General features: G+C 25.2%; 3 protein-coding genes across 6 annotated transcripts in view; 2 read left to right on the top strand and 1 right to left on the bottom strand.

Moving 5' to 3' along the window:
- The first annotated feature begins 4,135 nt into the window (after positions 1–4,135).
- LOC113556882 lies at positions 4,136–8,021 on the top strand. Its single transcript, XM_026962094.2, has 2 exons — positions 4,136–4,464; positions 6,720–8,021. The coding sequence occupies exons 1-2, from the start codon at positions 4,379–4,381 to the stop codon at positions 7,882–7,884; spliced, it is 1,251 nt and encodes a 416-aa protein (XP_026817895.1). The 5' UTR covers positions 4,136–4,378; the 3' UTR covers positions 7,885–8,021.
- A 1,838-nt stretch (positions 8,022–9,859) lies between these two features.
- LOC113556162 (dynein regulatory complex subunit 3-like) overlaps positions 9,860–27,613 on the bottom strand; it is a 28,550-nt gene continuing 10,796 nt past the window's right edge. For 3 of the 4 annotated variants that reach the window (XM_026960949.1, XM_026960952.1, XM_026960950.1), the window contains 3 exons: positions 27,415–27,567; positions 24,685–24,833; positions 22,744–24,209 (listed from right to left, as the gene is read on the bottom strand). In XM_026960949.1, the coding sequence (XP_026816750.1) occupies positions 24,119–24,209; positions 24,685–24,833; positions 27,415–27,567 (393 nt within the window). In that variant the 3' untranslated portion in view covers positions 22,744–24,118. Of the gene's footprint in view, positions 10,690–22,743; positions 24,210–24,684; positions 24,834–27,414; positions 27,568–27,613 lie in introns of those variants that run through there. The other variant, XM_026960951.1, reaches the window with a different exon arrangement.
- Positions 13,423–20,773, top strand: LOC113556161 (uncharacterized protein C05D11.1-like). Its single transcript, XM_026960948.2, has 18 exons — positions 13,423–14,441; positions 15,389–15,529; positions 15,611–15,711; positions 15,771–15,980; positions 16,124–16,246; positions 16,350–16,495; positions 16,572–16,671; positions 17,149–17,424; positions 17,515–17,769; positions 17,848–18,021; positions 18,092–18,328; positions 18,439–18,619; positions 18,719–18,971; positions 19,038–19,224; positions 19,319–19,462; positions 19,673–19,833; positions 19,898–20,050; positions 20,532–20,773. Exons 1-18 carry the CDS (start codon positions 14,246–14,248, stop codon positions 20,593–20,595), a joined length of 3,102 nt encoding a protein of 1,033 aa, XP_026816749.1. The 5' UTR covers positions 13,423–14,245; the 3' UTR covers positions 20,596–20,773.

The following is a 27,613-nucleotide window of genomic DNA, read 5'->3' as shown; positions in this document are numbered from 1 at the left end:
TTGTTGTTGTGCTACGCATGACCTGTAATATAACATAGGTTACACTTACACATGATATTTTTAGATAAAATATTAAGTGTTCAGACATTCAAAAGAGGTTAAAAATTGGCCTATATTATACATAAAATGTTGTATACATTATTATTTATCTTATTCTAAAATATTATTACTTTTTTGAGATGTCGGTTATGGTTACCTAGCGTAAAAATATAAATTGCATTTAAGTAAACAGTGGTCTGTAAAGAAATTTAATATTGTATTATTGAATTAACCAATAGTGTTATACAGTTTATTACTACATATTATTATCATAATTTATTGTCTATCATAAAGTACTGTTTAGACCACAATTAAAGATAATACTGTTTTTAATATTGGTTTAGACTTATACTAGATATTAATAATATAAAATATTATATTCATCAATAGAGATTGACTACCTGTTTTACATAATTAAACATATTATACATCATTTGTATGAAGGTATATCAATTATATTAATAGTTTAATATAATGAATTGGCATTCATTTTTCTGTTGAAACTACCAACATCATACGTTGAAAATGAACTAGAAGATACTGATAAAGATAATGGTTTTATGCAATGTACGTGTAATGGTTATTGAATGTAATTGATAGTAAACTAATAGTGTTTTAACAAAAAGATTTGTTAATCATCTGAATAAAATAATAGCAAACACTTTTAGCTTGTGATATTCATTCTTAAAATCGGCCTTAGGTAAAAAAATCTTTTTAATTTTACTACGTCTATTCCATTATTATTGTTCTACGTAACCATAAAGCAATGTAATGTTATTTAAATCATATCGTTTCAATAGATGTTTTATGGTATTTTTATTCAATTGTAATTTGATATTATCATGTTCAAATCAGAATTATATTTGAAGCACAGTGCACACTAATATTTAAGTATCCAAACAGTAATATACCTCATAAATACATTAGGTTTATAATTATATTACCTATGTTATTTAGGTGATTCTTTTATCAAATAATGACCTAGTATAAACAGATAAATAAACATTATTTTTATTTTTTAATGTTTATAGTTATACATAATATATTATTTCATACTAATACTATTTTTCTCTTATTAGTGGATTACTTTTCCAATATTTCTGATGAAGTAATTTTATTAACATCATCTTTTTCAATATTTAATATTACTAAATCTGTAAAATGCTGTTGCTCCATACTTGCCCTTAGCCAGTTTTTATGGCAACGCATTGATGAAAAACTTCTCTCAAATGAAGCAGAACTCACCGGAATTGTAAGAGCCAATCTTAAATTAAAATTAAATATTATATTATTATAATAAATTACATATAAAAACCACTTGCATTTAACACACTTTATAATGATTTATGAAGTATTGACTGTTTTCATAGTCCATTTCCATAAAACAATCAATTAAACTGGTCATTTTATGACTTTCTACGGAAAAATTACTGCCGAGTGCTGACTGAAAAATTTATTATATAATCTATGACTGCAACGATATAATTGTCGATATTACATACCTAATATTTTAATATTACCATATTATATACTTTTAATCATCATAAACAATTAATTGTGTTTCCTTTAAAAACGCCAAATAAAAAAATCTTACGTAAAACAAAAAAAACTTTTTTATATGATTTTTCCATTTTTGGTATTTTTGATCTGGGGGTGCTGAAGCACCCCCAAGCACCCCCCTAATTGTGCCTATGAGTATCACAACAGAAACAACAAAAAAATACAAATTAAATTAATAAATTATGCAAAGATTATGATAATAGTATATTGAAGCCTTTTTAACTACCATCTCTTATGGAATAAGATATCGATGACATATTTTTTTTATTATTATTATTTTTACTTTATTTGATTGAACACATTTTTTAAAACTTATAACCTATTCTGACTTTTTTCAATGTTATACAATAGTTTTAAATTGTTTTGATTTGTTTCTGTATTTTTAAATTAAAACGTATGTTTAATGATATATAACAAAATATAGCGAAATATGAAAATTTTGGTTTTTTTTCCGTCTTCCATTCTTATTTTATGTATTGTTTGATTCCAAATGTGTTGATACTGTTGAAGAAATTTGATTTTCTATTGCGTTATTTATTTATTTTTGTAGTGTTTTGTTTGAATGAACGTACAATTTGTTTTATCTTAATTTGTTACCTCAGCGGTATTCAAAGTTAAAAAGAAAATAATACAATATAAAAATCAATCATAAATTGTAATTTAATTATATCTAATTTGTAATACATTTGATTTTCTTAATAAAAAATAAATATCTCATTAATAAGTTATAGTATTAGTGAGTAATGACATATTGGTAGGTGCGTCCTATATTGCACTTTAAAGTTTAGACAAGCGGAATAGTAGACAAACATTTTTCGGGGTAACTCTGTACCACTCCACTCTGTTTGTCTAAACTTTAAATACGTATAATTCGTAAACTACTCACCCTATGTATCAAAATACTCAGAAATTTATTCGGCTTTGGAATATGAAATTAAAACTCTATGTTGTCATTCAAAAGTAAAAAACTTAAAAAAATATAAAGATAAAAATATTTAAAAATATTATTTTTTAATAAAACCGTAGTATTTTTAACAACTTGAAACTATGTAAGAAAATGTTTTCAAAAACATTAACACTTTTTGAAATAATGAGTGTTTTATGATAAAAGAATCACACTGTATACGCATAACTTGATAAAAAATTGAACTATCGTAAAAAACTAACATACAAACACAGATAATTTTTTTACCATCACATTTCATAATAAATCGATTCACTCTATATTTTAATCTGACAGAGCTAAACGTGATCTGCTGAGCTTAAATTTACTATGTTACGTAGGTACTTGTAAGACAGACAATACATGCGGGTGTGACGCCCTCTTAAAAGAAAACTCAATTAATTTTATATTTAACTTTATGCAAAGTATTATTTTATATTTTAACTTTTATTTAACTATATTTAACTTGGTACAATGTAGGTAGAGTGAGATCAATTGTATTTATTTTGGCCTTTGGTCTATTTTGCCACCTATGTATATGTATGACATATTAAGTTACTAAGTAATAATATGTAACTTAATTATATTATAGTACTATAGTAAATAAAAAATATAAGAATATAAAAACATAAATAATTGTTCCAAAACAGGTATTTTAGTTATTATCATAAAAAAATAGATCTATTTTGTCATGGTTACTATTGCATTATCCTAGAGTGCAGTGAAGTGAGCATAAGAAATTTTATACAGTGAATACCGAGGTACCTACTTACAAAGTGAAACAAAATCTGAACGAACAGAAAATGGTGAAAAGTTCCACACAAATACAATCATAATTAACTCAATAAGTCAAACGATAATCTGAAGCTGTGTATGCGTCAATATTGTTATATATTTATTACAAGCGTATCCACGAATTAAGATGTAGGTACACGAGTAGATTGCACGAACAAATATAATGACAGTTAAAATTTAAAGTAGTAAGTAGGTCACTATAATTATTATATATCCTACACAGTACGCAGTTACACGTATCTAATGTATGTTGTATGTAGATGTGTAAATGTGGTAGAGTATCACCATAGACCTTATAGGTCGACGAGTAACACGCAAGGACCAATTATTATTTTTATCTATTCCGCGTAGACATAAAAATAATAACAATTATTATTTCATTTAATTATGTGTGCCTTGGACTGAGATGGATATTTTATTTTACATTCCGTTTTGTATGCGTAGACCGATAAACCTTTATATATAAATATAAAACTTTAGTATTGTAATAGTATGACTATGAATTATGATTGACGATTGTGTTGTACGGATTGTGTAACAGTGTTCTGCCGTTCTGGTTTAATGTCAATAATTGTCAAACTGTTTAGTTAGGTGATGTCATAGAATACAAAAAAATACACACACACACACACACACACACACACACACACACACACACACACACACACACACACACACACATGTATATATATATATACAATCGTATAGGTTTATGGGCCTAACTCCTTATTAAACGGTTGCACGGACATATGTACTATAGCTTGTTCTGTGATACTAGTATAGTATCTATATCCGTGAACGGTAGACAAAATATGCATAGTATGAACATTTCTCCATGACTATTTTACGTACTACTAAAATGTACGATCGCTGCACGATAACTGATAAGGTTAATCGACACTCGCACGGTCTATAGACACGGTTCTAGCATTGTACGTTTGACAACTCCGCCAGTCTAACCCTATTATTTCTATGATCTAGAATTTTAGAGTTCTAAACTCCACGGTGATTTCGACGTCGCTATTTGACGAAAAGTTCAAAATGAGTAATTCAAAATGTCCGCGAGCGTGGAGTGACATGGAAATGGTTGAAACCATCTCTCTTTCGTCTTTGAATATAAATCCTCGGTAAATAGTGTCCATAAATAAGCTTTTAACAAAAACATTCTTAGCTCTGTCGCATTACTAACCTAGTTATAAAGTTATTATTATTCTAAGTAATATGCTTTAAGCCTGTCAAATGTGGTTTAAAGATTTGGATATCGATGTAAATGTGTCAAAATATATTCACTCTCAGATAAAGCCATTGTCTTGCTATCGCGCCGAGTACGTCGATTTTCTATTGCACGAAATGTCTGTTACCCGGGTATAACATGTAAGCTATAGATTAACCCACATCAATGCTAAATGTTTCGTTTTCAATCACTACACTTAAAAGAAAGTCGGCGCACTGTTTTGTCTCTCCGACCAGCCTGACATGTGCACGACATAGTAAATGTATGTTCAGCACAATCAAAGTTCTGTTGTCAGCGTTAGTATTAGAGTGAAATTATTTCTAACAACATTTTTAGTTTTACGGTATATCAATTTTTATGCGAGTTATGAGCATGTAAAATGATAAAATTTTAAAATGCTCATATCATGTTTTAAAATTGAAATATTGTAAAAATAAAATGTAACAAATGTTGAAATGTAGAACAATACTACATGGATAATGTTTTTCGTTTAAAGTTGTAAAATAGACTAGTTTATTCTAATACTAAATTAAAAACACAGTTTAGTTTTCCTAAACAACTATTTACCATGTTGAGCACGGATCAAAGAAAGATAACAAATAGTGCTCTGATATCCTCTTGACTATTATAAATTCTTCTTATATTCACACATACTAATCTTAAAAACAAAACTCTTTTATATTAGTTTCTTTTCAAGCATCCTATGCAATCGAGTATGGAATCTAACTTTGGGTCTAATCAAATCTTCTAACAGTAATAAAATCTCAATGACTTCATAAAATTATTAAAGCACAATTTTACGTCTTAAATTACACTCTTTACAAAAACCTATTTTATTGGTCTAAACAATGGTTTTTAACTTTAACTTTTTTGTTTCCTACAAAATGTCCATACCAATCCATGACCAATGTGATATATGCATTTGACTCATGATACACAAGTGTTTAATTCAAGGACAAACTTACTCTTAGTGCTTCTTTTACAGATTGAAGTCTTTCTTTTTTTTTTACATTCCATTGTTGTAATTGCTGAAAATCCTTATCTGCACAGATACAATTGTGGAGAATTGTGATTGAATTGTTATTGCTTTTATAGATATTTCACGAAATTCTGCTTGAGCGTGTATCGCGGTATACTTCAAGGGAGCATATGGAATATCAGTTGAAAATCACTGGTCTAAAATATAGTTAAAACTCTACAATTATCCACTCTAACCTTCATAACCATCACCACCTTCAAACCTCTGACCTATTTTTATTATCTTAAGTAATCTAGTATCTAGCAAGTTAACTTAAATATAAATGATGCACATAAATCTCATCAATCAGAACCACTTCTGACCATTTACTATTGCTTTTGCCATTTGTAAAAATTAAATTTCAGATTGTAAAATGTCTTAATAATTAGGGTTTGGATATGAAGACAAAAGCCTTTTCTTTAATAATTAATATAGAAAAATAATTTTTTATAAAAATGTGTTTCATTTAATACTAAGATGATAGATTTATTTATTTTTAATCTTTATTATTTAAATGCCTTTTATGAATTTTATTTTCAATTGATTTGATAGTTTTATACATCACATACGTATGCCCTAGAAATTTGGATCTATATCTGTATAGATTATTTATATAATGTAAATAGTAATAAAATTACACAAATATTTGACATAACGATGCCTATATTTGTGTTGTGGCCAAAAAATGTAGAATTAGACAATATTTTACTTTTAATATCTGATGCAACGACTCCTTATATATGAAGAAAGCAGGTCTTTTAATTCAACCTTTTTACCCGTATATTATTCATTTAACTTGTTTAACCTAACCGTCAACGTTTTACTGAAGATAGTTTATCCAAGTACATGTTAGCAAAATTTTTATTTTAATACAAACTAGTTAAATAAATCAACTGAAATCTATTTAATTTATTGTAATTGATTTTTAAATAAATTAAACGCTTTTTTTAAATTAATTATATTCCCTTCAAATCCAAACCGTAATTTTAATAATAAGAATAAAAGTTTCATATTTAAGTTAGTATAGTTTAGTATTTTAACTATAAAGTTTTTTTTTTAAAAGAAATGTGTTAGTTACTACTGATAGGTAACTTATTATTTTTCACATTATTAATTTTATTTTGTTATAGTGTTAATAATCCTGAACAAGTCAATCAAATAGAAAATAATAATGAGGTTTATCTACCACCTGAGTTGATGGAAAAAATTGTATGCCATTTTGATGGCAAGACTTTGCTCAAATACAAACAATTATCAAAGACATGTAATGATATTGCTAATAATGCACTTCGTTATAATAAGATATGGAGAAAAATTTGCTTGGAAGAATTACCAAAGAAATATTTAATTGATTTAATAACTAAAGAGGTTCCCACATATATTCCACTTGACTCGATACCAGAAGTTCATTATGAAAGGGTTTATAAAAATTGGCTTGAATGGCAAAATCCTATTTTTAAAATATCCAAAATAGGACAACACCATTTCTTGGGTCTTGATGGAGTAGTCAAAATTATTTGTCACAAACTTGATGTCATGGTTATATTTTCAAATTTTATGTATTTATTTTCACTTACAAAAAATCAGAAGACAGGAAGCTATGTTCTTCGAAATAGTAATTCAGAAATTTGCAAACATAACGCCATAGTAGTGTTAAATCCCAGACCTCAAACAAATCAAGAAACTGGAGAAGATAATTTTTACATAAATTGCCGCCTAAAACATGCAAATTTGTGCCCGTTACATAACACAGTAAACCTAGTACATGATGGGAATAGAAGAGAACATTACACTGGAAAACTTGTTGATGTAGATATGAATGCTTATACTAATGTATGCTGTTGGATTCGAGAAACTTGGTACGAATGGCATTCCCATGGTGAACCAAAAAATACTATCAATGGCCATTTATGCCCACATTTAAGTTATCTTTTATATGCTTCAGTGATTCATGGGCTGATAATTAGTCGTAATCGGACTAATAGCATTTTAATTCATGGCATTTTTAAGGATTCATGTATAATGGTTGATTCGTGGTTGAATACTAAATATTCTGGAGCTACTTCAGCATACATGCATACAAACATTTTATTTATTGGAACTCTGAATGGTTACTTATTAGCATACCGTATGCACAGCATGGATGATTTGATTAAACTTAAAGATACAAATATGCTGTTAGAAATAAAAATGGATATTGGCCAAATAATAATGTTAGACATCATGGATTTTGAAGATGTTAAAGCTATCATAGTTGCATCAACCTCAAGTGTTCTTTGGCTTAAAATTAATTAGAGTAGATTTGTTCTTAATTATATTTAGAGACTGTGAGTTTATTACAAAGAGAAATTAAGACTTTAATTCTACTCTTAAAATCAAAATTATTCAGATTTATAATAACAATTTTATTTTTGTTTTATTATTATTTTATTATCGATCACAAATAATTAAAATAAATTAAAAACATTAATTTATACATTATATTTTATATACAAAATGATTCTTAATTTTTAAATATTTAGTTTATTTCTCTACAAATATTTTTATATAGAAATACTTTTAACTATAAATAAAGTAAAAACTAATGATTCAATTTCATTTAAATTAAGTTTCTTCTTGGTTGGAAATTAACTAAGATATAAATATTTAAGATATGTAAAAGAAGTTATTGTATTTTTTATTGGGATAGTTTTTTGGGTTCTATTTAATATCTTGTAAGTTTTTTTTTAATATTTGTAATTATTTTAAACCATAATACAATTTGATTTATTATACTAAAACAACATTTACAATTGTATTTTGTTCTAGGTATAAAAATATATTAATTAATAATTATGGTATATATATTTATATTCATACATTTTCATAAAAATATACAAGCAAAAGCAATAATATTTCTAAATTTAAATATCTCAAAAGTTTCATGTCTTATAAACTAATTAACTTGAACATTAGGTATTTTTCAATTGAAAACATTTTAAATTATTGACTTAGATGATTATATAAGTTAACACAAAGCAAAAAAAGAAAAATTAAGTTTATTAATGAATTAGGTATTAAAATAATAATATAAAAATAGTAATTTTAGTTAAAAAATTATAAAAAACAAATTTCATAATATTTAAAACTATTCTACAGGGTGATTCTTTTATCATATAACAGTCATAATTTCAAAAAGTATTCATGTTTTTGAAAAAAAAATTTTTACATAGTCTCAAGTTGTTAAAAAAAACAATGTTTTTATTAAAAAATTATATTTTTTTAAGCTTTTACTTTTTTGAATGACAACATATTTTAATTTAATATTCCAAAGCAGAATAATTTTCTGAGTATTTTGATAATAAAAATTGAATTTAGACGAGTAGTTTATAAGTTGTACGTATTTAAAGTTTAGATAAGTGAAGTACCACTCCACCCTACGCATTTAAACTTTAAATACTTATAACTCATAAACTACTCGCCTAAATTCAATTTTTATTATCAAATTACTCAGAAAATTATTCTGCTTTGGAATATTAAATTAAAACTATGTTGTCATTCAAAAAAGTAAAAACTTAAAAAAATATTTAAAAATATAATTTTTTAATAAAAAAGTTTTTTTTTTTTAACAACTTGAGACTATGAATAAAATAATGTTTTAAAAACATGAATACTCATTGAAATAATGAGTGTTTTATGATAAAAGAATCATCATGTATATAAAATCTGTAAAATATGGGACTTGGTTAGTATCAGTTGGTTAAATCAAATAAAATAAATATCAACTATTAATATTATTTTTATTATAATTCAACATTTTATAAAAATTATTTTAAATTATTTAGTATGTAAATAATTTTAATAAAACCATGTGTTTCAACTAAACACAGTTTAAGAGATTCTAAAGGTTCAACAAAATTTGAGTTATACATAAATAATCAATTTGAGAACTTTCATTTGAAAGAACACAAATTAATTTTGATTAAAGTTCAAGTTAGACAATATATTAGTTAATCCTGCAATAAAATTAAATATTAAAAAAAAATGTCTTGCATCGCGTTAAAAATATATAAAAGTTATAAATCAACTTTAATTTTAATTTAACTATATTACTTAATTATTATTATTGCTTGAAACAAACTAAATATTCATTGATAGGTTTACAAATTAAACTAAATAAATAAGAGAAAACATTATAAAAATATTATATTATATATTCAAAAAAATTATTTGATTAAAAGAAAAAGCAATAAGAATAAAAAATAAATGTAAACATTATATTTTTGATTTTTATCAGTGCACTAAAACAAACAACTTAATAAAATTTAACAAAAATTATTAAGGAAATCTATCATATTAAAATTCAGTCTTCTATCAGTGTGAAGTTTTGTCTTCCACAGTAGCAGCAAGCAAATTGCTATCTGAAATGTATTAAAAATTATTAATATCAAAATAAATCAATATATTTTAGTCACAAATAAATGAATGTGATTAAATATGTTAATATTGTTCTAATACATATTTTGAATTGAAGTACCTGCATACAACTTACACAAGAAGATATTCAACATGGCAATTTAACTTAAAAATATTACAATAATAAATTAAGTTTAATAATTAATTTTTATTTATATCAGTACAATTAAACAATAAAAAAACCTTTGACAAGACTGCAAAATATTAAACAGTATTAATATTATAATATGTTAGGATTTGTGAAAAGGTTGTACTAATCTCAGGATCAAAGTAATTGCCATCACAATTATGAATTCATTAAATTAAATTTTAACTTTTTTTCAGTATTATTAGAAAAATCGAAAAAAATTTCAATTTTTTATGTATTCATAAATATTGATCATTAATTAATAATTTATTAAATATTTAAATTTATTAAAAGGTTGTACTGATTTAATTTTCAAAGCGATTCCTTTAACAATTACCTATGAATAAGTTAATTTTAATATTGGTTTTTATTGTTTATCAGTACAATAAAACAACCAAAGAACTTAATTAAAAATATCAATATTAACATAAATTACCATGGAAATTTTTTATATTAAACTGCAGTCTTCTATCAGTGTTAAGTTTCATCTTCCACAGTAGCAGCGAGCAATATGCCATCTGAAATTGATTAAAAATTATTAATTTAAAAATAAATTAATATATTATATTCTAGTTGCAAATAAATGAATATAATTAGATATGTAAATATTCTATGTTCTTGTACATGTTTTGACTTGAAGTACCTGTAAACAACTTACACAAGAAGATATTTAACTCATACATTGTTTACATTTCTTTTAATTTAAGTTAAAATATCTAATAGATAATCTATTATCAAATTTTAAAAGGTCGTACTGATCTTATGTTCAAAGTAATAGTCATAACATTAATGAATTAATCAAGTTGAATATTTTATTTTTACTTTTAATCAGAAAAATTTAATTTTATAATATGTAAAGAATTGTGAAAAGGTTGTACAAATCTCAGGATCAAAATAATTACCATCACAATTCTATGAATTCATTAAATTGAATTTTATATTTTAACTTTTATTCAGTATTATTAAAATATCAAAACATTTTTCATTTTTCATTTTTATTGTATGTTCATCTCAAGTGAAAATATTTATCATTATATATATGTAGTGAACTAACCATTGAGTAGTGAAATAGTAGTTGTGGTGAAATAAAATAAAAATAATGAAAAGTGTATTTTATTATTGAAAAAATGTCAGTGTTTTTTAATTGTAATTATTCTTTATTTTACTACCAAGTCTAAATGACAAAATCCTGACATAGACTAGTGTAAAGGTGCTCGTATTAATTCTGGTAAGTCATGTCTGTCAGTGTCCTATACAGGGCTACCTTATATTACAGTAGGCTTTTCCTATTCATTTTGCTCAACAATATACGTCACTATGTTTTCACGTTATTACGCATTTTAGGATTCAGAAGTATATGTGATGATAGTACATTTATACCTCACTATGGCGTTCGGACGACACTACTACATAAAAGCTTGTCAACCACCATTTATTGTCATTGATTATAGGGCTACAATACATTGTGGTTATGACATTATCATACGCAGGTGATGTTGGTTCATTTGCCACTTCATGTCATTTATGACACATACCATTGTTATTCTTGTTCATTAAGTTTAGGCTTAACTTAGTTATGAACCATTTTCATTTTCTGAAGCTGCCTTACATCCGCACAGGATAATTATGAATAAATTAATTTTAATATTGATACATACTGATAATCTGATATTGCTCTTGGCAATTTGACTCATACACATTTAAATAAACTATTAACATGAATTTATTATTTTAGGAAATACAAAATATTAATGATTGCTTTGAAAATATATATACATAATATCATAGATTAGATAAAAAAAAAAAGTAGGATGCATTGTATTTCTATTAATTTCGGTTAAAATATATAATGGATAATCTATTATTAAATGTTAAAAATACATACTGTATAGTACATACATACTATTATAGTCAGTATATAGGATATTAAATATCAAAATTTGTTAAAAGGTGATACTGATTTCATTTTAATAATGAATAATTTAACGATTATGATTAAATTAATTTTTATATTGATTTATACTGATTATTGGTACAATAAGACAATCGAAGTACTACATTAAAAATATTAACATTAGCTTCATTTTTCATTTACCATAAAAATGTATCTCATTTAAATTTAATCTAAACTAATCAGTGTTCAGTATTGTCTTCCATAGTTGCAGCAATCAATTTGCAATCTAAAATTTATTTAAAATTATTAATATAAAAATAAATCAATCTATTCTAGTTAAAAATAAATAAATATGATTAAATATGTCAATTTTTTTATTTATGTGAAGAATAAAAGTTCCTGTATGCAATGTAAAAACCTCTTGGCAATTTAACTCGTACATATTTATATTAACATGAATTTATTATTTTAGGAAACATAAAATTGATAACTTTGAAAAAAAATATATTATACTATATCAGATAAGATAAAAAAAGAAAAATTAGGATGCTTAATAATTTAATTAAGTTTAATATAAATTTATAATTGTTGAAGTATGATTAAACAATAAAAATGTTTCAGAATAATTACCAATTTAAATAGTATATTAAGTGAAGATTTGCTAAAGCTAATACTGATTTAAATAATAAATATTTGTTATGAAAATTATGAATTCATTAAATTATGGTTTTAATTTTTAAATATAACATTCTATTAGTATTGTTAAAAAAAAAACCATTATTATCGATTACATATTCATTTCAAGTGAAAATAATTATCAGTATACCTATAGGATATAAAATATTAAAATTTGTAAAAAAGTCGTACTGAATTAATTTTAAAAATGAAAATTTATCATATTTAAATTTAGTCTTCTATGTGTTCAGTTTTGTCTTGCATAGTTAAACCGATCAATTTGCAATCTAAAATTTATTTAAAATTATTAATTTAAAAATAAATCAATTTATCATAGTCAGAAATAAATATTTACTTATATATATACTAGTATACTTAATATATACTTTGAACATATTTGGCGAACATTTCGACCTACGGTCATTAGTTTTTGAGTTACACCAAAAAACTAAATCGATTTTGTCGAAATCAAAAACTGAATTTTGTAAAAATGTTTATTTTTCCTAATTTTTGTTTGTTTTATTTTAAAAAAAAAAATACTATAGTAATAATTAATTTTGAGATATTCTATATCTACTCTATACTCTTCTAGGCATATTATATTTTATATAACTACTCTCAAAGTCTCAAAATTTAAAATCAAAGCATTAGTTACTAGGTACTAATCGTGTAGAACATAGTTAGGTAAAAACATAAAAAAACACCAATATAAAACCAAAACAAAATTGTTTTCTACAACATTATAGGTAATTGGAAAAATGGCGTCTACACAACAAAAACAGTGCAACACTGTATAGAAGACGTGCACCTACCCCGCCTAGCCTAAGATACTCACATAGGCACAAATAATTTACATCAAGTTATATCGATTGATAAATATATTTAAATTTTTAAAGTGATATATTAATTGGTATTTTTTGTCGAGTGGAATATAGTTATAATTTAATAATTACAAATGGCATTATATCGTATCGAAACGTCGAAATATTTTTATTGTTTACTTTTGATTATTACGCGGGTCACGGTACGTGCCGTATTGCCCGTATTGTGTTTGTGTGTTAGTGTGTATATTGTACGACGTACGTTTGGAGGTTTGATGAGCGGTGGGAGGGGCCTATGAACCTTATCCAAAATCGCGTGATCGTACCTCCACCACTACTAACCATAGTTCAGTCGTTCAAGTCGTGTCGTATGGTCTTTGGTCATTGGTCGTCCCGCGTCCGTCTAAGCGTTCCACGTGTGATAACGCCCGGTATTTGCGAATAATATTGCGATACCTCCCCGTGCCTTGTTCCGTTGCTTTTTTGTTTTATAGTAGTTACAGCAGTATTACTCGAGTTTATCTTCTACAGCCAACGATTGATCATATAATTATTGAAAATTAACTATCAATCGAATCATTTGCACGGAACACACCACTTGCTCGACCGCCGATTGTTTTGTTTATCGTTTGGTCGGCCGGTTTTGTGCGACTCCGTCGTTTTCGTTTTCGGTCCGAATTACACATGTACAACGAACGCGGTGGAATGGCTCCCGTAGACGTGACGCTCAGCGAGAAGCACTCTGACCGTTTTCAGCTGATCAATTATTCAAAACTCGAGTCCGCAATACCGGTATACAAATATAAATGTCTGCGCACTGGCATTACCGTCGTTTTCGGTGACATAGAGGGACCGCTGGTCCAAGGATATTTCACTCTGGGTAACGTATTAGTTGTTTTCTTTCTTTCTCTGTTTACTAACGTTGTAAATGCCAATGATTGTATTGCGGATTGTATGTACGGCCTATCTGTTCGAACCTGCAACGCCTATGCAATTGTAGCGAGCAAGATTGTCGTTATTTGATTTTCTATTGTGTTCACTCTTCATTGACAATCGTAACGTTTTTAATCTTTGACTGTTCTACAATGGCAGTAAGAAATTGACGTAAATAATTATAAATAATTTTTATAATAACCAAAATCCAGATTAAGCTTTTAGTGTCAGTCACACTGATTGTCGTTAAGAGTAGTAGTGTTATTCTTTTATTAGCATATTCTCAAATGGGTGACTTAATAATTTAAATAAATCAATATCTTACTCAATCTTACATTAACACATAACAATTGAGTCATAAAAATTTTAAATGAAAAATCTCTTCGATTTCTTATGGTACAAAATTTTTTGGTCAACAGTGGTTGTGAAAGATTGTTTTGTATGAAGAGTTTAGTTATCTCTTTTAGATGTAAATAACTGGATTTGTGACTAGTGGCGGATCTAAGATTTTTTTTTCGGAGGGGAGGGCAACATTTTTCATATTTTATTCATATCATATAATTTTGTAAACATAATATTTAGGATTTCATTTTAGGCCTTACATGGTCCCCCCCTTAAATCTGCCACTATTAGTATCTGTTATTTTTATTCGTAACTATTTATAAATGTAAAACGTTAATAAAAGTCATAATATTATGTTAAATATACATAGTATTATCTACTTACCTACAATTTAATTATTTCTATTATTTTTGATAAACTTTTAACTAATACGTAGATAAAATTTCTTTATTTTTAGTTAATAATTTTTTTGAGTTATTTATTATTAAATTAGATTTTATTTAAGCATATTAATTAAAAAACAACATTATTTTTTAAATATTTATTTTATAGCTACTGAAGCTCATGATGGTGATGGCATTCCACATACACTAGAACATTTAATATTTTTAGGTTCTGAAGATTATCCTTTTAAAGGAGTTCTTGATTTACTGGCTAATCGTTGCCTTGCATCTGGTACAAATGCTTGGACTGGTAAAAAAAATTATTATATTTTTTCTCTTATATGGTAATAGACTATTATCAATTGTTATTATTTTACTACAATTTTTTTAGATGTTGATCATACTTGCTATACTATTAGTACAGCTGGTAGTGAAGGTTTTCTATCACTTCTTCCAGTCTATCTTGACCATATATTATACCCTACAATCAAAGTATGTATTTTTTTAAATTATTTTTATAATATAAGATATTAATTTAATTCATTATTTAGGAATGCGGTTTTGTTACTGAAGTCCACCATATAACTTATGAAGCAGAGGATGCTGGTGTTGTGTACTGTGAAATGCAAGGCAGGGAAAATACTGGAGAAAGTATTGTATCAAGAAATATGTTGGAAAATCTGTACCCGGGTAATTGTGGTTATAAATCTGAAACTGGAGGTATAATGAAAAACCTTAGGGAATCTACTACTAATAATAAGGTAATTATTGTATTGAAAGGATATATTTGCTTATTTATTCTTGTGTAGTAACTACTATAATAGTGTTTTATTTTTATAATATATTAGTTTTTAAATAAAAATGTTTTAGTTATTTAATAATACATTTTCCTTATCTATTATAGATTCGTAAATATCATCATGCGTTTTATCGTCCTGAAAACTTATTACTTCTTATTAGTGGAAAGATAGATCATTCTTCTGTTTTTGATGTTTTAGAGCCATTCATTCAAAAGATTTTATCAAAGGTAATATATTGTTACTCATATTTTTTATTTTAATGATATTTACTAAACTATTTTTACTATGAATATGTATGTATTTTTTTTATAAAATGTATTAATATTGCAGGGTAATCGAGGAGATTATGTCAGGCCTTGGCAAAATCCGGTAGATCCATTAACTATATCTTCAAATAATGCTGTGCTTTTTCCTTCTGATGAAGAAACCAATGGCATAATAAGTGTTGGCTTTAGAGGCCCAAATTGTTTAAAAGAGTAAATAAATAGTTCATTTACTTAATAATATTTGAAAAATATTATGTGAACTAAAGTAATTCTTTTTTTTTTTTAGTTATATTGCATGCCAATTATTATTGAAATACTTGACGGATACTCCAATAAGTCCTTTACCTAAAGAAATGGTTGAAATTGAAGATCCTTTCTGTACTGATGTAAGAAATATTAACATTTAATATAGGATATTATGAAATGTTTTGTTCAAAACTTTATTATCTTTAAAACTAATATTGTTTGTGTATGATCTTTAAATATGAGATTATCACTGAATCAAAAAGAAAATTTTATTTATTATACTAAAACTATCTTGATAAATTATTTAATTTGAATGTTTTAATAAAATGTAACTTAGTATTTGATTTGTATGTTATCATAAGAAAAAATAATAATTATAAGAATAATATACTAATCACATTTAATATGACTTAATATAAATATATTACAGTACTATACATTATTATATCTACTAATTAAGTATTTATTTATTTTTTGAATTATTTAATTATAAATTCTATGATTTTTCTACTATCTACTCTATTAAATATATCTCAGTGCTAAAATTAATATGTTTGATAAAATATTCATAATATTTTACATTTATTTGTTTTAATATTATATACATATTTTCACAGGTGTCTTTTGATATGACTTCTCACAATGAACCTTCTATAACCATTAATTTTGAAAATGTTCCTATTGAAAAAATGGAAGCTGAAATAATACCTTCAAAATTGGATGAAGTATTGTATAAACTTTTGATCGATGATAGTTATCTTGACTTAACAAGGTTAAGAACATTTATTAAGAGAAATCAACTACATATATTGAGCTATTTAGATAATTACCCACATGAAAAATTATCTTCAATAATTATAGAAGATTTTTTGTATGGAAAAACTTCTGCTGATGTGAGTAATATTATTTGTATTTAATGTAAATTATCAAGAAACTTGACATAAATACACTATCATATTAATGAATGTTTCTAACAATTTCAGCTGGAACAGAAATTAAATAAAATGAGCTTATTAAAACAACTGGACAATGAAGAGATAATGTTTTGGAAAGGAATATTGGAAAAGTATTTTATTAATGGTAATAGAGTAATTGTAAGAGGAATACCGTCTATAAAAAAGCAAGAGGAGCTTGCTAATGAAGAAAAAGAAAGAGTACAGGAGCGACAAAAAACATTAGGAGAAGAGGGTTTGAAAAAAAAGGCAGTTGAATTATTAAATGCCAAAGTTGAATGTGAGGTAAGAATTGTAAAATATTTAGCAGATTTGAATATTTATTTTGATTGTTTAAACATTTTTAATAAATACTTGTTTCAGACAAAACCACCCAAAGATCTTTTAACATCACTAAAAATTCCTAATATTGAATGCATACAGTTCTATTCATTTAATACCTTCTCAACAAATTCTATAAATCAACATGATTCATTTAAAATAACTAATGCACCTATATACATGGAAGTAGATAATATTAAAAGTAACTTTGTCTATGTAAGTATATTTTTAGTAAAGCTTTAAATAAAACAATGCATTAAATTTATGACTATTTGTTGTTTTTCAGATGTACACTTTTATTAATACTAAAGATTTACCCATGAACCTACGAATGTATTTACCAATTATGGTTGATTTGTTAATGAAAAGTACAGTCATTTGCGATGGTATTAAAATTCATCATACCGATATTATTGCTGAATTAGAAAAAGATATTATGTGTTGGAACTCTGAAATAGGGACGTCATCATCATCTCACTTTTTATGTGGAACTTTTTCTTCTGTTATTTCATTATTCTTTCAAGTAATATTAAATTTGTTTCACATAAGAAAATATAAAATAGAATCATGATTTAATATTGTGTTATTTTTATCCAATTTTATAATTATTATTATTTACAATTACTTTTTTAGTTAGAACCAGAGAAATATGATAAAGGCATCAAGTGGCTGCATAACTTTTTATTCAATACAGAAATAACAAAAGAAAAATTTTCAATTAATTTAACAAAAATAATTAATGAAGTTTCAAGTTATCGAAGAGATGGTAATCATATGTTAAGAGATATATTACGTAATGTAATCTACAATAATAGTAAGTTTATGCTTATAATTTATATTTTGTTTTCTATTAACCAATAGAAGCACTTTATGGTACAGATTTTTTAAAACAATTTTCGTCTTTTTTGTATAGATAGCAACCACTATGCGTGCAGTACATTGAGACAGCATAAATTCTTGTCAAATTTACAAAACAAAATAGAATCTGATGAAGGGTGGTCATCTGTTACTGATGATTTGAATAATATAAAAATGATTTTAGCCAATCCGGATAGTATAAAAATGCATTTATCTGCTGATTTAGATAAATTGTGTGAAATTAAACCGGATGCATCTGCACTATTAGAAAAACTGCTTCCACCAAATGTTAAAAATTCAGCAAAATCGTGAGTAATTAAATTAATAAACATTACTATGTATTTTAATTAAAATGGTATTTACATATATTACAGATTTGAAACTGTTTTTGACTATGAATATATTTTGCCCAATAATCAATGTACTATACGAGCTTGTGCTGTTGGTATGGGTGCTATTGAGTCGAGTTATTTCATACAAGTAGTAGATTGTATCAACGATTTTAATCATCCCGATATGCCAGCTTTATTAGTATTTTTGCAATATTTTACACAATTAGAAGTATGTTTTGTATCATATCTTTAAAATTTAAAATTTAAATATTTCTTTCTAATAACTTTTATTTCATAATTTTTTATTTTTTTTTTATTTTAAGGGGCCAATGTGGAAAAATATCCGTGGACTTGGTCATGCATATTCATACAGCATTACTCCAAGACCCAATGAAGGATTACTGTTGCTACATTTCTATCGTTCAGTCAACGTACCTGCCGCATATAAAGAAACTAAAAATATAATGGTATGTTTAATCGAAAATTTTTTGAAAAATTTAAATTAGAATCTATGTACACATATAATATATATCCTTACATTAATACTTTAAAATGTTAAAAAAAATACCTAAACAAAATATAATTTATGGCAAAAAAATTATTGATGTATTTACATTGTTATTATTGAAGTTAGAGTTAATGTATTAATTAAATAAGTAATTTTTTTTCTATTCTAGGAGTCTCATTTAATCAATGGCGCAGTTTGGGACATGACACTATTTGAATCGGCAAAATGTTCTATTATCTTTGAAATTGCAGAAAGAGAAAAGTCAATAGGCGACTTAATTACACAATCTGTATTGTTTCATTTTAGAAATTTGTCTCCTAATTATAATCGGTAAATAATATAATTACATTTTTTTGTTCGATTATTTTTATTTATAATGTTTACAAATATTTAGAAATCTTATTAAGAGAATATCGGAAGTAACACTTGAGGATCTCCCACTAATTGGGAATAAGTATGTGATGCCATTATTTAATCCAACATGTACAAGAACAGCAATGGTCTGCCCGCCATCTAAATTAGATGATGTTGCTAGTGAATTCAAAAAGTAAGTTTAATTGCATTCTCAAACAACCTTTTTGTACATTTAATAATGTTTAAATTATATCTACTATTGAAATTAACCATTTATTAATACATTTTTTTTATAATTGTTTCATAAAAATATTAACAAATTTTATTATAATGGTTAAATTGCTTGGTTGTTAATTGTGTTAGTGATGATAAAAATTAAGTGCATTCATTTTTCATCTATTTAAGAATGTAATTTTATTTTTATTACATTCAAGTATGAACAATTTTAATATATTTAATGATTTTCAATTAAATGATTTTTTTATTCTATTACTATTATATCTTAATTCTATTTATGGGTAAAAGTTACTATTTTTTTTATGTTGTGACCAATTATAATTTCTATTCAAACCTATGAAAAGAAACAGTGTTTCTATTTTTATTTTTTACTAATGAGCTATGTAGCATAAACCAGTACAATTAAATAAATAATTTTTTTTTTATTTTTTTTTCAGAATGGATATTGACATGACCATTTACAAATCATTGGAAGACAGTATTCTCAATGATGCTGCTTAAATATTTAAATAATTTTTTTTTATTAATTTTATTTCTTTCAATTTTATATTATATTTTCAGTATAACCGTTATATTTTTAACCGACTTATAAGCTATCATTGTTGTATTTACACCACCGTATTTTTATAAGTTTATATTATATTATAACCCTTCAATTATTTGCATGTTAATTAAATTCAATATCATACTATCAAAGAATGATGTTATTATTTAATTTGAATTTACAATGCCATATTAATTTAATGCTACTTATTTTTAAAAAATTTCAAATAGTATGTATAATAATTAATTAATTAGTCATTACATAACAACAGTAACAATTTTAAAATCAGTAACAGTTATTTAAGTTTCTTAAAACTTCAATTAAAGTTTATACTATAAATTAATAAAACTATTATAGAAAAAATAATTAATTTGTATAACTATTAAAAACATAAAAAAAAATTGTGCATCAAAATATCAAAATAATTATAAATCAATCAAAATATCAGGAATAAAAAGCTAAAATATATTAAACACTATAAAATTAAAGTATACAAATGGATAAACTTTTACCTTTTAATAAGTTATAACCTACAGTGTTTCAATTAGCACTGCACCCCTCCCCCCCTTCAAAAAAAGGCTCTATTATTTTATTTAGAAACCCCTTTTCAGACAATGAAATTTAGATTTTAAACCAATATTAATAAATATATAATAAAATGTATTGCAATTTACAGCACATAATGAAAATTGAAATATTTTAATACCTTAATTTACGCCCAACATCCAATAATAAGTTATTGTAGTATTGATTATATTTATGAAAAAATATTTTATACAATCATTTATAACTATCAATTTTTTCTTCTTGTTATCTCATTTTTGAATTATTAGTTTCTATTTTGTGTTAATTATTAATTTTCAACTCCATGTTATTATCAATGAGGTTATCTGATAAACAATAGAGAAAAATAATTAAGGCTTATTTCTCACAATACTCATCTAAGTGGTGCACAAAACAGAAAATCCAAAAATATTTGACTTGCCAAATATAATGAATTAGTGGTTTATTGGATAAATTTTGTACATTAATTGCAAAAACTACACATGTCAAAACAAGTAATAGAAATTAAAAATATTTTATGTTTTAACATATATGTCAAGATAACCAATATTAAATTCATATTTTTAAACTACATTGTTATTGTACCTACTATTAAATTAGATATATCTAATATAACTACTGCCTAAATATTGAAATAAACATATCTATTATAGTAATTATCTGATTACATATTTAGGCAATATTCTATATACATGTACTTTGCACTGTTATTTTAACATACATGCTTATTTTAAAGATAAATTAATTTTTATACTATAAATTATGCACAATATTATTACTAGTTTTGCCGTTCAAGATAACTGACTGCTTATGGTTAGAACAAATCAATTCAAATAGTTTTTCACAAACCAACAGATTATAATAATTACTAAGTAATACTATTTACTATTATAGTTTTCTATACTTTTTATTCATTAATGTGATTTGTCTTAGTGAGTATAAACTGTAGAAACCAATAATAACTAATGACTTAAAATGTAAATTAATTAAATAACTGTAGTATTTAGTCATATAGACAAAATTATTGTTAATAGTTAACTAATTTTTATTATTTTAATTCAATTTTCAAAATAGGCGTAAAAGCCTTGAAAATAACTTAATTAAAACATATTTTTACTATAATGAACCATAACATATAACTTTTATAAGTACCTACTTAAAATTATTTTTGTGGCATTAACGGACTAGATAAAGAAGAAATACAAAATTATTTATTAAATATAATAAATATAATATAATTAAATATTTTTTTTACACAAAGTACAATGTTGCTATTTGACATAAATTTAAATATAATAGGACTCTTATTGTAATTAGGTACAAGTTAAAAAATATATACCTATAACATTCAATATAACATAAATCTAGTATTAAAATGTAGGTATAATATTATATTATGACATATAACATTTTTCTAACCTATTTAAATTTTAAAAATAGTTAATGATTTTTTTAATTTAGAAAATATTTTGAGAAATAAAATTGATTCAATTCCATCTACTTTTAAAACTGTTAGTATTAATTAAAATTGGCCAATTTACAGCTAACTTAAAATTTAATCATTTAGATACTACAATAATAATTTTATATGTAAAAGTATTTGTAAAGTGGTGTATGAAAACATTTTTTTTTTACTGTAGGATTGTAGAAATCGATCATCGGTATTTTTCCCAAACACCTTTTACCCGAATCGATATTAAAAACGATAAATTATTATGGAAATAATAAAAATTAGTTAATAAAATTAATAACATAATAAATATTGTATAGTGATATCCAGCGGTGGATTGACTAAAATAGCCGGCTCGAGACAGGCCCACCAATTACCAAGTACATCGGCATGAATTATAATACCACTATCGGCCCACCGAAAACTTTCCGGTATCCGCCGCTGGACTGTTATCATTAAATGTTTTAAAATCAATAAATTATAATGCGTATCTAGCCACTATAGTTCCTAAATATCACATCATTTTTTTTTTCATGATACATATTATACAATCTATACTAGTTAGCTTAATAAGTATATGTGAACAGAGAAGAAAAAAACATGGTATGCGTGATTAAGAAGTCACCCACTAGTGACTCTTTACTTGAGGGATGATTATGGATGTAGAAATAGATGTAATTAAATATTAGGAGAGAGAAGAAGACGAGTTTGAGTGAGTTTAATGCAAATGATCTCTTTTCAGTCGACGACGAGGATTATTAAGAAGTGTTAAGGTATTTGAGTTACTGATTAATGGGTTATTATGGTTTGCCAAGTGAGAGCATACCTAGCTAGGATATAACTCGTTTGTGCACAATTTGCGAACAATAACCACCAACCCCCCTATATACGCCACTGGAACAACTTGAAGTATTATAAATAATAATCAATAGTACTTATTTGAAATACCTAAGCTATATGCACTTACTAACATAGGTAATGGATTTATTTTTAGTAATAAACAGTTAATTTCTACTTTGTAATCTAATGTTTTACTTATTACTATCTTATGTAAATTTTGGATAACAAAATCAACCTCTATATAAATTAAATTCAAAAACTAGTACTTTTCATCAATTATATACACCGGTACTAGAAACAAATTTTTCCGTTTGTAAAAAATGAAATTAAAAAGCAACAACTTACTGCCTCCAAAACTAAAGCATTTTTGTGATTTTCAAAATAGTGTGTTCCATCAAAATTTGAACAACAAAAAAGGGTTTACCATTCACCAGTTAATGTTTAAAATATTAAAAAATAAGAAATATTTCATACATTAAATATATAATAGGTACATTAACTAAGCTTAGTGAATATAAAAATTCACTTGTGATTGTCAGCATTTCGACAATGCACTATATCCTTGGACTTTTACAATAGAACATAGGTAGTAATAAACTACTTAAATCGTAAGACTTTTATAACTGCTAAGACTCTGTTAATTTCGATATTTCGTTTTGATAACGGATAAATGTAGCGATTTCTGATATCTTTTGACGATTTCTTTGGATTTCTTCGCTGCAAAATTATTTTAAATTTTAACTAGAAATTATTATGTTTAATATATACGATAAATAATTCAACTACAGGCATTTGAATTATATGTGCATATTCATAGTTAACTTGGCTAAAACAAATCCTAGTTTTTTTTTAATAAGAGTCTTATAGGAGCTCGTTTAGTGTATATATTTTATGATTTATAACTATATTTAATAAACGGATTAAAAGCATAATTATTTAATGAATTTAACTATTCAAATAATACCAGTATATAAGCTTGTAGTTTGATGAATATAGGCACTTGTTTTTATTGAAATATAATATATAGGTATTAGGTAATTGTTATTAATAAACCAATCATCGAATAAAATGCAATACAATTATGTTGGACCGCCATAGCCATATTTTCATTATTCATGAATTAGACTTTAGCAGAATAACTTAAATTTTATTAATTCTGTCATATGATATTTTTTAGTTTTAACATTTTTACCTGTTCAATTTGTCAAATATGTCGTCTAACCATCTGGAAGCACTTTCTGTTATGTATAGTTCAGCGCGTTCTACCTGTGAAGCTTGCGATTCCATACATTGAGAAACATCGTTTGTGAACTGTGACACTTTACTAATTCTATTGTTTACCTGAAATAGTAAAAAAAAAAAAATGAAGACCAGCAATTCCTGGCAAAGTGCCATTTAAGTATGCATTCGAATAATAGTATTACGAGTAGGTATAGTTATCAAAAATTTGTATATTATTCATATCATATATAATATATATACACATACCTATATAATATTATTTTCGTAAATATTAATTACGAATTTATAAAATTTGATCATAATGACATAATAAATAAGCATAAATACCTATCTACGTAATAAAATAGTATTGTTTATTTGTTTATGTTCTTATTGTTATTGATTAAGTATTATTATTATTATGTAATGTATAATATATACCTATCTTGATATTATATTAGTATACATCAAATATAATGTTTAAATCTCATCGAAATTTATAACATTTTCCATTTAATTTGTTATGACTTCAGATTTATTTATATAATATATATATTGTATATATAGGGTGATTATTTTATCGAACACATTCATTTTTCAACATCTAAAAGTTTTTGAAAATTTAGATATTATAAATTTCTAATACTTGAAATTGTCATCAAATGTTTATATTAGCGTTATTTATTTACGATTAAATTTTCAAAATATTTTGACTTTTTTTTAGCTATTTATAGACAATAATTGAAATATTCGACTTTTTCTAAGTTTTTTTTTTAAAATGTCTATAAAAAAAAATTGGCATTTCAAAAAATCTTTAATATTTAATAGAAGGTTTATTATAAGTTGTACTTATTGTAGTGTAAAGAAAAAAATCATAAATCATTAGTTACAATTTTAGTTTATAAGCATTTAAAGTTCAAATGTTAACAAAATCACGAAAATTTGTAAGGAATTTTGAAGTAGAAAATTTATAAAATTTTTGTGATTTACACCTAAGGTTTAAAAGCCTAAAACAAAGTTCTCCGTAACTTTTACTTCAAAAAAAAATTCTAGCGTCAATACAGAAAAATTTTTAAGAGCGTATGAAATTAATTTTTTGACAAAATTGCGTAAAATAATGATTTATTACAATTTAAATATAGCTAATAAGTAATAATATAATATATCCAATTATCCTAGACTGACAAATCATCTCCGTTCAGAATCGTTTTTCGTATACAGCAATGATACCTGCTGCAGTCATTGCAATATTCGCTATATATAGTATAATAGTATGCACCAGGCACCGGTAACCCGCGGCCCTCCAAATATATTTCATGGTGTTTAAAATTTCAATTTTATCAATTTAATCATGACTATTATATAATAATGTGCTCATCTCATGAAAACTAGAACGTAATCTAATCGCATATGATGTATATATATATAATAAATTATAATTTTTAATATTTTAATTTTGTATGCGGCCTTCAATGAAAAACTGAAAAAAATTATGGCCTGTGTAGATAAAAAGGTTACCGATCCCTGCCCCCTGCTTACACTATTCCATCGGTTCTCAAACTGTGGTATGCGTACCACTAGTGGTACGCGAAACACTACATGTTGTTACGCGGAAGGCCGTTTTTGGATAATAAACCCATTCAATTATTTAATTCATATCTTATTTTAAAAAACTAATAAATAAAAAAAATAATTATACTGTAGTTGTAGTATTTTACTGCTTTATTATTTAAAATAAATTTATTTAGCAATACAATTTGGAATTTGGATCGTTCTATTTTTAATCATTAGTGGTACGCGACTGATTGATAATATATTTAAGTGGTACGTAAATAAAAAGTTAATCAAGAAGATAAGGCTATTTCATACACCTAACATATTTTCCATTAATTGCTTAATGCCCAGGATGTCCCCTGCTAGATCCGTCATTGCTATCAAACCTATCTATTTCGTATACCTACGTACGTTCATACGTGTTGTATATATGCTCTACTATGTTTTATTTAAAAAAAATTTACTTCACAAAAGTTCCCATATATTTTGTACAGTGCAAAAATATTTTGGTAAAAATGCGCTAAACATGCACAATAAAATAGAAAATTGCATAAATATTCCAAACAGTCAAAAAATCTTTAAATATATAAAAAATATGTAAATTAAAACTTCACATACCACGGTACTTTGAAATGAATTTCTATGTCACCTAGCATTTAATACGATTTAGCAAGATTGATATGAAAATGGTATGAACTCACGAGCCCTACCGCCATGGTGATTACTAATATTAAAATACTTAATTTTACTTACATTATCAAATAACTCTATTGAAATTATATTATTTATAAACAGCTTAATATGATGTCTAGACTTTGGGGAGGGGGGGCATGGCCGCATGGGCCTCTATTCCCCAATAAATGCCGCGCCTATTTAAGACACCTGCTAATGTCTAATTATAACTGGTGGAAATAGTAAATATAGGTACCTAAATTAATTTTAGTTTATTATTTACTGCTATAAAATTATGCATAAAATGATTATTTAATCATGTATATTATTTAATAGGTAAAAGAATTGTATTATGTATCATTTTTTATTAGATACAGTTTTTTAATGTAATATTATACTACACATTTTATTTTATATTGTTCTGAAAATGGATTTCTATTTTTTTCGCCAATAAAGAAATAATAACTATACGTACGTCATCGCTTTGTACTGAAGACACCGCATACTCTAAAATAAACTGTAAAAATATATTTTGTTGTCTTTGCAGCATACAAAATCGATTGTTGACCAGCTGTTTGAATTCGATAATCTGTTTTTCGAGTACGTCCCGCAATTGACCAATCATTTTCTAAATAAATCAAAATAAATAATTAGAAACAGGCTGATACCACTTT

Source organism: Rhopalosiphum maidis, chromosome 3 (genome assembly GCF_003676215.2).
Source record: "Rhopalosiphum maidis isolate BTI-1 chromosome 3, ASM367621v3, whole genome shotgun sequence".
Lineage (NCBI taxonomy): Eukaryota > Metazoa > Arthropoda > Insecta > Hemiptera > Aphididae > Rhopalosiphum > Rhopalosiphum maidis.
This window is presented reverse-complemented; position numbering and strand designations above follow the sequence as displayed.